The sequence below is a fragment of the Scyliorhinus canicula genome, chromosome 15 (assembly GCF_902713615.1).
Source record: "Scyliorhinus canicula chromosome 15, sScyCan1.1, whole genome shotgun sequence".
Classification (NCBI taxonomy): Eukaryota; Metazoa; Chordata; class Chondrichthyes; order Carcharhiniformes; family Scyliorhinidae; genus Scyliorhinus; species Scyliorhinus canicula.
Window position 1 is genome coordinate 99,882,766 of NC_052160.1, and position 11,676 is coordinate 99,894,441.

The following is an 11,676-nucleotide window of genomic DNA, read 5'->3' on the forward strand; positions in this document are numbered from 1 at the left end:
TACCCCACATATTGGTACCTCAGTAAGATGTCTCGACTTATCCCTTAATTCATGTAAACATAATCATATTTATGTTTTCTAATAATAAGGTAAGCATTGATTTATGGGTGTTACAAATCCAAAGTGGGGGTAAGGAATTAAGATACGGATCAGGCATACTATTTATTCTTTCACTGGAAGAACCTGTATTTATTGCCCATCCCTAATTGCCCATGAGAAGGTGCTGGTGAGCCTCCTTATTGAACTGCTGCTGCCCATGCAAGTGTGATCTAATTGAATAGTGGAACAGCGCAAGGGCAGAATGGCCTTTTTCTGTTCCTATATTCCTTCCAATGAAACCCCAAGTTGAATCTCATAGAGGGAATTTGGCCCATCCTGCATGTGTTGACCAGTTGGAAGAGATATCCAACGAAACCCACTCTTCTGCTTTTCTTCCATTATTCTGGATGTTGCTTCATTCCAAGCGAATATTGTGTCCCTTTTTGAAAGTTACTATTGAATCCGCTTCAACTGCACTTGCATTCCAAATGATCAAACTCAGCAAGTAGGGAAAGCGCATGTGGCATTCAAGACTTTCACCTCGTTTTAGGCTATAGCAGTGTTGAGTCTGTTTAGGTGAGGCATTCATTAATGTTTATTGTTTCAGGGATGTTTCTCAATGATTGCGGAGAATTTTCGGAATTACGTCCATCTGATCGGAGCATTCAGTATAATAGTCCTTTTAATTGAGGTAAGGTCACTTTTACGCAAATTGAAGCTTTTGAGAAGCTGCCTAAAATGAAAGGAAAGGGGAAGATTTGCTCTCTTTATTGCTTACAGTCAAACTGTAAACTGACTTTTTACAGATCGGTATCCTCCTCCTCGTCCTCCAGGTACTGTGCCATACGAGGGCATGGGCAACCATGTACTTCCATTAGATTGGCCACCCTCTGATTGTTCCTACCCTCTAAAGAGCACCCGACCGAGGCCCATTCCCCCATCCCTATCTCCATTACCAATAACCCCACCTAATCTGCACATCTTTGGACACGTAGGGGCAATTTATCAAGGCTAATCCACATAACTTGCATTTAGCTGGATTTAATGATAATTTTGCGGTGGGGAGGGGGATGAAATTATTGGAGAGTAATTTGTGCTCTTAGCACTTTTGTCTGAATAATAATAGAACATAGAACATAGAACAGTACAGCACAGAACAGGCCCTTTGGCCCTCGATGTTGTGCCGAGCAATGATCACCCTACTCAAACCCACGTATCCACCCTATACCCGTAACCCAACAACCGCCCCCCCTTAACCTTACTTTTATTAGGACACTACGGGCAATTTAGCATGGCCAATCCACCTAACCCGCACATCTTTGGACTGTGGGAGGAAACCGGAGCACCCGGAGGAAACCCACGCACACACGGGGAGGACGTGCAGACTCCACACAGACAGTGACCCAGCCGGGAATCGAACCTGGGATATGGGACTAGGAAATATGGGACTAGATTTTATGTCCCTCCCGCTGCGAATATTTTCACTGAAGCTGGTGTCTAACCTATCGCTTCCCACCCACCCCTGAGCTCACTCCCATTACATGGTAGGTAGGCAGGCTCTAAAATTTGCAGTCTCCCCACCATGTTTATGAAGATTATTAGGGGTTGATTCAGTTTGTTAACAAGCCAGTTGACCCTGATAATGCACTCCCTGCACCATAGTACAATTGGCGTGAGCAGCTGGGCGGGAGTGTGAAGGTCGTTCTTTTAAAGAAGATTTTAAAAGGGTGGGTCCTACGAGGACCCCCCCCCCCCGCCAACTTACCTGCCAGGTCCCGCCGTGTGGGACCATACGTAACCCACGCCGGCGAGACTGGCCAAAAACGGACAGCCGCTTGGCCCATCGGGGCCCGGAGAATCGCCGGGGGGGCCGCTGCCAACGGCTCCGACCGGCGTGGCGGGAATCCCGCCCCACCCCCGCCCGAAAAACCACGCCAGAGAATCCAACCCAGAATTTCTGCAGTGCAGAAGGAGGACATTTGGCCCATCGACTCTGCACCAAACCTCTGAAAGAACACCCTCCCGAGGCCTATTCTCCCTGCTATTCCTATAACCCCATCAAACCTGCGCATCATTGGACACTAAGGGGCAATTTAGCATGACCAATCCACCTAACCTGCATATTTTTGGACTGTGGGAAGAAACTGGAGCGCCCGGAGGAAACCCACGCACACACGGGGAGAAAGTGCAAACTCCACACAGGCAGTCACCCAAGACCAGAATTGAACCTGCGACCCTGGCGCTGTGAGGCAGCAGTGCTAATCACTGTGCCATCATGTAACCGTACTCTCGACTCCCGAATTACCTGACCCCCTAGTGGGAAACCACGCGAGCATCGTTTTGTGCTCCTTTTTAAAAACATGAAGTTGGCGCCATGGCCTCTGAGGGGAATTGAGGAGGGGAGGAATAATTTCCATTTTCCGGCATGCAACTCGAGGACACCGAAGCTGCTTGGCTTGGTCAAGGAGCTGAAGCCTTCTAGGTTGGGGGTTGCCCCTGGGCCGGGGGTGAGGGGCTTTGCGTCTGTGAGGCCTTCAAGTCATCTTTAAATATTCTGAAGACCCATAACAGGAGCATCCACAGCTGCAGCACATCTGTCCTACTAGACTCTTCCAGATCAGAGCCCTACTGTAGCTTCTATCCTGAAAGTCAATGTCACTCTCTTTGACTTTTTGCAGCCTCCAGCTTCACAGCTGAAGGCTATTTCAAATGAGGAATTAGCCTTGTTAGTTGTGACAGCACTTCACGCTCCTCAACTTTCAAGTGCCACCTCGAGGGCACAGGGCAATGTCTCAGAGGATGATTAGTGCATTATATGTCTGAATAGTGTGTCTGAACTTTAGGAGCATCAGCACCATAGGGGCAGCTGCCAACAATCAATCACTAAAGAGCTGAGCTTCAGCTCTGTCGATCCTCTCGTGACCAAAGGGTAGGTGTGTGCATCAAAGGAGGGAACCTGATTATGGTCTCCCTAATGTTCCCAGCAGTGGTCTGGTGTCGAGGGGCCGGGACTGAGTTTGCAGGGCAAGGCTTGCCAGCACAACTGGCTCACTGGATGGCACTCAGAGAAGGCAGGACACGTAAGGGTGGTGGAGACTTGGGGATTTGAGGGTCCAGGGATGGAAGCCCTAATTGATTATTGGTCTCTTTTCTTCTCCAATTGCTTCCAGATTTCAGGTTGTTTGCTGGTGTGGGTCTTGCGGAGGCTGCCCTTGCGTTGCTTGTGGCAGCCGAGGCGGGCAGACGCCGGAGAAGGCAGCTGCGACAGCGCAGGCTGAAGTCGGCATCCCGTGGGCCGGGGACGGCTATATACCCTGAAGACCCGGCCGCCCATCAGGCTGAGGAGGGACTCAGAAGGAGAGGCCAGCAATGACTGAAGGTGTACAGTCATCATTGTCATTCAATGAGCTGACGGACACTATGTGCCGCAGGCGACTCTGTCTCCGTTTTATGCCACCAGGTCATTCCAGGGCTTGAGTGGGGACCTGTGTGGCATTTCACAATCTACAGCCCACAGGTGCATCTGGGAGTTCACGGATGCTCTGTATGCTCGAACTTTATCACCTTCGACCTGGATCAAGCCCACCAGGCTGCATGATTTACTGAAAACGTCAGGATCTCCTGGTCCAGGGGGCGATCGATGGCACGCATGTCGCCCTGCGTGCTCCGGGGCAGCAGGGAGTGCCCTGTATTAACAGGAAGGGATTCAATTCCCTGAATGTTCAGATTGTGAGCGACCACTCTCCGTATCATACACGTGAATGCACACTTCCCAGGAAGCGTGCATGACAGCTACATCCTGAGGCACTCAGAGATCCCCATTTCTTCGAGCACCACCCAGGATGATGGGTTGGCAGGTGGGGGACAAAGGATACCTGCTGGGGTCCAGGCTGATGTCGCCAGTGCAGAGGCCTGAGACCGAGGCGGGGACCCGTTATAATGAGGCCCACGTTGCTACCTGTAATACCATTAAGCGGTGAATCGGACTGCTTAAAATGCGGTTCTGATGCCTGGACCGCACTGATGATGCCCAGGGGTACATGCCTCAGAGGGTCTCTAGCTTTCTAGTGGCCTGCTGTACCCTCCATAACCTGGCACAGCAGCAGGGCGACATGCTGGAGGAGGAGGAGGGACCTGCCACCTCGTCTGGGGAGGAGGAAGAAGAGGAGGCGGATGAGGGAGAACTGGAGGACAAGCCCGAGGAGGAGCGGGAGGATTAATGACCGGAGGCGGCAAGGCCCCGACATGCCAAGAAGACCAATGAGGACCTCATCGTCTCCAGATTCTCATAGGAGGAGGCTGTGTCCGTCAGCTCAACCGTCCCCACCATTTTCTTCCTTCCTTCCCCCCAATCTCCTCCTATCCCCAGCCCCTGTCACCCCCCCCCCCCCCCCCCCCCCCCCCACCCCCAAATCACACTGCCTCCTTCCAGCCTGTTCCACTCTCCAAATATCTGTGTAACTTCACTCCAGGGTGATGGGCCTGTGTCAGCACTGTCAGCGGGCCAATATACAAGGCAGAAGAGTGATGATAACTCGCCATGATGAAAGGGGTGATGAACCTGTGTCAGCACTGTCAGCGGGCTAATATACAAGGCAGGAGAGTGATGATAACTCGCCATGATGAAAGGGGTGATGGGCCTGTGTCAGCACTGTCAGCGGGCCAATATACAAGGCAGGAGAGTGATGATAACTCGCCGTGATGAAAGGGGTGATGGGCCTGTGTCAGCACTGTCAGTGGGCCAATATACAAGGCAGGAGAGTGATGATAACTTGCCGCGATGAAAGGGGTGATGGGCCTGTGTCGGCACTGTCAGCAGGCCAATATACAAGGCAGGAGAGTGATGATAACTCACCGCGATGAAAGCTCTGGTGCTCTTTAGTTTCTCCAAATTCTGACTCTTGTCTCTCTGCTGACAGTGCGCTCAAACCCATCCTCTCTGAACAGGATCTGCATTGGGGCCTTTTGATCTTGGACCACTGTGCCCGGCTGTGGGGGGGAGCAGTGGGCAACATTGTGTAGGTGTGCAGTCAGGCCATTGTGAAGATTAATGTGACAGAGACTTCATGTATAAATGGTGCTACATTTTTTAGTAGTGAATATTTTCCATTTCCATTTCCCCTTGCTAAAGATAGTGAACCCTCCAGTGTCCACCTAGTGCTCCTCACTCTTCTCAATCTTTCATGGTCTACTGCTATGTTTAGGTGTGTCCCCAGGATGAACATCAGACGTGGAGGCAGCCTGTTCCTTTCCGCACCCTGTGGCCTTTGATGCCCTTGATAGTCGTCCCCTGGAGGGCTTGGAGCCGGAGGGGCCCAGCCAACTTACCTGTGTCACAGATGTCATCTTGCCATCCTGTTCTGCCTGCTTCCCTTGAGATGCACTGGTGTCAGGAGGGAGGGATTCGGAAGAACTGGAGACCGCCATTGTCTCTTTGGTGGCAGGCCCTGGGTCGGCCTTCAGCAGATGCTCCTCCCTGACAGTGCCCATAGGGCCTTGGAGGATTTTAAGGGACAGAGGGACAGCTGGAATGAGCTCCAGAGGCCTCTGAATCATGCCAGTTGTGGAGACCCCATTGTCTGCACCATGGTGTCGACAGCCTCAATGCTGCTCCTCAGTGACTGGGTCCTACTCTGCAGTGCCTCTGCATTGTTCACCTGCATCTGGGACATGTCCCTCATCAACTGGGACATGATGTCGAGGCTCTCGGCCATGGTCGTCACAGACTGAGCCATACTTTTGAAACCAATACTGAAGATGCAGACGTTGTGCTCCAGGTTTTCTACCACGGTCACCATCCTAGAAGTGTTGGCCTCGTTGCCATGCATTGTGCCTGAAGCATTTGGAACTCCTCCACTCGGCTTTCCAGTTGCTGGAATTTCGCTGACACCCTCTCCTGAATGCCACGGTTCTGGCCTGTCATCTGCATCGGCTCAAGGAGAATCTTGTCCAGAGGCTCGGCATCTGACTGGGACCCAGCTGAGTCCTGGGATCCAGCTGACCTCTGACTTTGATGTGCATCAGAAACTGTTTGGTGCTCACCAACTTTTGCCCCAGAAGCCTGTCCACCGAGGTGTGTGTCTCTGCAATGGCGGAATATGGGGGTGACAGCTGTGTTGCCTCTATGGTGGACTCCTTGGAGCTCTCCTCCGAGGTGGTCTCTTGGGTGGTGGGGGTCGGGGGAAATGACTCCGGATGGCCTGGTCCCCATCAGATGGAGATCCTGGACATGTGGTCAGTGAGGGGGAAGGATCATTTTGCCTGACATGAACTACTCACTTGACACAGGTCATCTGGATGAAGGGGCAATGGATTCACACCTCTGTGGCACAGGCCAACGTCACTGTAGGTGACTGCTCTCTCCTTGATTAACCCCGCGATTTCCAGAACCCGTTCCTCATAGGGGAGTGAGGACTTAGATTTCTGGCATCTTGCCCCCACTGCCATTTCCTACCTATTATGGCCTATCTCGTCCTGCTGGAATAAAGAGTGGGCATTGTGAGCCGCATGCTTGATGGATCGGGGCGGGTTTATAGCTGGTGGTCTTTGTGGGCATTGCACCTAGACATGAAGGGGTTGCGCTGGTGGGAGCCAGGGGGTGCTGAGGAACAAGCACATAGGTCGAATGTGGGGAGGGTGCGAGGTGTCATCTGGGGGGTTTGGGAAATTGATGGGTGGCAGGTGGAACCGATACCAGGAGAGAGGTGTTAACTTATCCTTGCAGCTTGGTGGAGGTTATTGGTCTTCTTCAAACATTGGATGCCAGTCCTCCTGGTCATGCTGCCCACACTAACAGCCACTGTCTCTGCTTCTCAGGCAGCATTGGTGACCCCACTGCTGGTCCTCCGACCCCCTCAGGGGGACAGGACGCCCTGCCTCTCATCCACACCTTTGAGAGGCCTGGTCAGGTTGGCATCACCAAAGTGACAAGCAGGTCTACACACTGCCATGCTTATGTATTGACTGGGAATGAGTGGTGAGAGAGCGCTTGAAAGCAGCTTCCCCTTGCTACTGGCAAGAAGCTGGGGCGCGAATCTGGTGAATCAGATGAGGAATTCAGTCATGGTGAGAATTTCATGGTGCCCATCTTTGGCACTAACTGCCATTGAATGCGGGCAGTGATCTTGCCAATGCAGCTGCCAAGATACACCCTGCAAAACGCGCCCAAAATGGCACTTTGAAATGTTTTTGTTAAATCATGCCCAATACTTAGTTGCTGGAGAAGATAGAAGGCTCCACTCACTCACAAGGGATTTGGTAAACATGTTGTGGGTTAATTTATTAAGACGGGGCACATGAGAACATTTATACATAGATATAAAGCTTGAAGATGTCAGAGTTATGTGCTTTTTTTCCGTAACCAATTAAACTAAATCAACAAACTGTGGGATAAATTAAAAATGCAGTTCCTTAAAGAGATACGGCATCAAAGTAAACATAATCTCAAAAGAAACTTAAAACATCAAATCAAAATGTCATTAAAGGGGCCGATAATGCTGCCCAGTCCCCACGTGTCCTCCAGGCAGGGAAGGCCTGTGTGTGTGTGTGTTCTGCTCAAAGCTAAAGTGAAACTAAAACTGGATCACATGACACATTTTCCTTCTGGTATTGTCACGCTGACTTCTCTTAAAGGCATGTTACAACACTTCCAGGGGAGGTGAACCATCCGCGCCCCCTGCTCCCCCACTTCCCCCTCTTTGTAAACTGCAGCTCAGATTACTTACTAGCAATTTGGGCTTTTGCAACAGTCTCAAGGGATACAGGAGAGTGGCTGGTGTTTGTGGAACTGCAAGAAGAGTTTGCGCCCTTAGGAGAAGATTGAAGAAAAAAAAACGATTGATGTAACTACCAAATTGATAGCTCAAAGCATTAAATAAAAATGTCCCTGCAACTCAAATTGTTGTGCCTGAGTTTTACCCAGCAGTAAGCTGTGATATTGACTTGCACTATTTAAAGGGGATTAAAAGAAAACCCATCTGCCCTATGTTTTAGTGGGTCTCCCTGTCAGCAGTTCAGTTTTCAAGGAGGGGAAGGACAAACATATGGAGGTAGGTCAACAATGTGAAATAGGAGATGCTGGATCCCCGTCCATTCATGGAAAGTAGAATCAGGAGATGTTTGGTGGGCAGCTGATCTGAGATCATCCACTGGAATTTCGAAGAATGAGAGGAGACATGTAGGATTCTCGGGGAGCTTGACAAAGTGGATGCTGAGAGGTTGTTTCCCCTTGTGGAAGTGTCGAGGACCAGAGGACATACTCTCAGAGTAAGGGGTCACCCATTTAAGACTGAGACGAGAAGGAATTTATTCTCTGAGGGTAGTGAATCTGTGGAATTTTTTACTGCAGAGGGCTGTTGATGTTGGGTCATTAAATATGTTCAAGGCTGAGATGGACAGATTTTAATCAGTAAAGGAATCAAGGGTTATGGGGATAAGGTGGGAAAATGGAGTTGAAGATTATCATACAAGATCAGTCATGATCTCATTGAATGGCAGATTTGATGGGACGAATGGCCTCCTAATGCTCCAACGTCTTATGGTCGGTTTTATTTAGCACTAGCAAAACCATCAGCACATTTAAAATGCCAGAATCAAATTAGCGTATGGAAATGGAAGGAAAAGCATATAAATCAAAATACAGTAATCACTGGGAAATTTATTGTTATCAAATCATTTATTGATTCATTGTTATCAATTCAGTTATCAATTCATTCATAACTGCATCAGATTGAGTTGTTGTGCCTTTTCCCTCTGTATATCCTGCTTTGCACCAGAAACTCTACGTCCATTTTGTACTCTGGAAAGAAATGTGTAGAAAATGTTTAATAGCGCAGAAGAGGCGGGACGCAGAGGACATAAATCATAATTTCACACGTTTTGGGGCAGCACGGGTAGCATTGTGGATAGCACAATCGCTTCACAGCTCCAGGGTCCCAGGCTCGATTCCGGCTTGGGTCACTGTCTGTGTGGAGTCTGCACATCCTCCCCGTGTGTGCGTGGGTTTCCTCCGGGTGCTCCGGTTTCATCCCACAGTCCAAAGATGTGCAGGTTAGGTGGATTGGCCATGATAAATTGCCCTTAGTGTCCAAAATTGCCCTTAGTGTTTGGTGGGGTTACTGGGTTATGGGGATAGGGTGGAGCTGTTAACCTTGGGAAGGGTGCTCTTTCCAGGAGCCGGTGCAGACTCGATGGGCCGAATGGCTCCTTCTGCACTATAAATTCCATGTTCTATAACTTTAAGGTAGTTGGCATCAGAACCAGAGGGGAAGTGAGGGGTGGGGTTTTTTCCACGCAACCCGCGTTTCGTGGTGGCAGAGGGCAGCTCACCATTGGCCGGTCGTGGGATCTTCTGGTTCCGCTGTTGTCAATGGGGTTTCCTGTTGAATGCACCCTTCGCCGCCACAATACCCATGGCAGAGTCGGGCCTTTGGCGGGACCGGAGGATCCCGTTGGCGTGAAGGGCCAAAAAATCCTACATGGAGTTGGAACCTGGACTCCATTGTCTGGAAGGGTGGTGGAAGCTTATCTCAGAAGGCAATTGAATAAATATTTGAATAAATGTTTGAAGGGAAGATGAAGTTGCAAGGGATAAGGGGAAAGGTCAGGCGAATGGAAGCAATTGAATAGCCTTTTCAAAGAGCTGGCACATGCACGATGGACTGAATAGCCTTGCTTCTGAATTATATCATTCTACGATTCAGACCAAACTTTGTACTATTATGTAGCCAAAACCTGTTTACTTTTCCTTTTCAGCTTGGTGCTATGGCTTTCACTATCTTTGTGTACCGGACTTATAACTAGTAATGGCCAGAGTCACGCGGAAGGGACAATGCCCCAGTCACTATTGAACAAAGAAAGGAAGAAACAGACAGCAAGGAACATGTACTGGACGATGACTGGGTGGATGCGCATAGCCAGCAGTGATTTACTGTGATTTACTGAGACTGCATTCAAATAACGTGTGAAATTGGGCTTGAAAAGGAATTAAGAAAACCTTAACAAAGAAGAACAATCCAACCATTTTTATATTCTGCCCACACAATTATAATCTTTATTTTAGTCTTGTTAAGAAATGAAATGAAATGAAAATGAAATGAAATGAATATGCAACTCAACGTTTTAACAGTGTTACTACCGATTATTAAATGGTTGTGTAGTGAGGTACCAATGTAAAATTATATTACAGTGTAATAGATAAGGATTGTGAGAAGAATATTCATATTTCTTCTGTTTGAATATTTGTAATATCCCAGTTGTATTTTTTACCTTAAAGTTGAAAGTCTATCGTGAACATCTTTTTAAAGTTGCCCTTTTAATTTATTATCCCCCTTTTACTTTCCAATTTATTACCTCCCCCTCTCCCCATGCAGATGATGAACCCCTCCCCCCCCCCCCCCCCCCCCCCCTCCCATCCCCCTAGACTGGTTCTTTTTAAGTGCTTGTGGCAAAGACAGGAGTAATTTGGGATCAGCTTGTTCACTTCAGTTCTCAGCCCATGGCAACCCCCATCTACCCCTGGACCCAATATCCCACCCCTCCCCCACCTCCCAGTGAGGTTTCAACTTGGCAACCTCTTGACGCAAGCTCGCCTGCTGGGATACGAGACTTGCCAAGCAGTGTGATGCGCCATCACTCTGAAGGGCAGTGCATTAACATGGCAGCAACAAGCAGCACCTGCCCTAATATGGACGTTTCCTGCTGACACTGTGGAAATGGTGCTATTCTCTATTGAGATATTCTTACAGTGTTAATGGAGGGTGATATTCTAATATTTAGTCATGCACTGGTTGCATTCCAAAGTCTTGATGTGCACACACATGAAAACCATAACTTTTGTGCAGCGGTGGATAAAAGCAGAGGGCAACATTTAACAAAACGAAACGCATTCGATATTATGTAATATACTGCCAGGGGCTGGTTTAGCACAGTGGGCTGAACAGCTGGCTTGTAATGCAGAACAATGCCAGCAGCGCAGGTTCAATTCCCGTACCAGCCTCCGCAAACAGGTGCCGGAATGTGGCGACTAGGGGCTTTTGACAGTAACTTCATTTGAAGCCTACTCGTGACAATAAGTGATTATTATTATTATCCTGTGCAAATGGAATCCTGTTCCCAAGGCTGCGGGGCGCTCCAAATGTTGAAAACCTTAAAAAAAAGCTAAAAATTCAGAACTGGGTCATAATGAGTTAAGGATTTCACTGCTCACTATCATCAACAACATCAGGAGGGGGTTTGTGAAGTTTTCCTTATTATTTCTAGTCAAATCATCAACGTTCTTTTATAATTCTTAACCCAGTATTTTCTGACGACCTGTATGCCCAGAGTGAGGACACTTGGGTATCTGACACCACAATTATCAACTGGACGTTTACAAACTTACAGGACATACTAGATGACTGTACAATGCATCTCTTCTCCAACAGAAAATTGCCTGTCACTGATTGAACCTATAATACTTTGATTTTGATTTACTGCCCTTTTTAAATACATAACTCCAGTCTATTGGAGATGTTAAATATCTGAGCCAATGGCACATTCAATACAAATCCCAATTTCTCAAGCACCATTGGGACCAGCAGCCTGGCTTGTTTCAGAACTATTTCTAAACTCACTTGTATATGTCACATTTTAGCAGCA

At 48.6% G+C, this 11,676-nt stretch overlaps 1 protein-coding gene across 6 annotated transcripts in view; it reads left to right on the forward strand.

The window, feature by feature from the left end:
* The window catches only part of LOC119979031 (tetraspanin-18-like), a 147,498-nt gene extending 137,168 nt beyond the window's left edge, over positions 1–10,330 (forward strand). For all 6 annotated transcript variants that reach the window (XM_038821003.1, XM_038821004.1, XM_038821005.1 and 3 more), the window contains 2 exons: positions 647–730; positions 9,793–10,330. In XM_038821003.1, the coding sequence (XP_038676931.1) occupies positions 647–730; positions 9,793–9,840 (132 nt within the window). In that variant the 3' untranslated portion in view covers positions 9,841–10,330. The remainder of the gene's footprint in view (positions 1–646; positions 731–9,792) is intronic.
* The last annotated feature ends 1,346 nt before the right edge of the window (positions 10,331–11,676 follow it).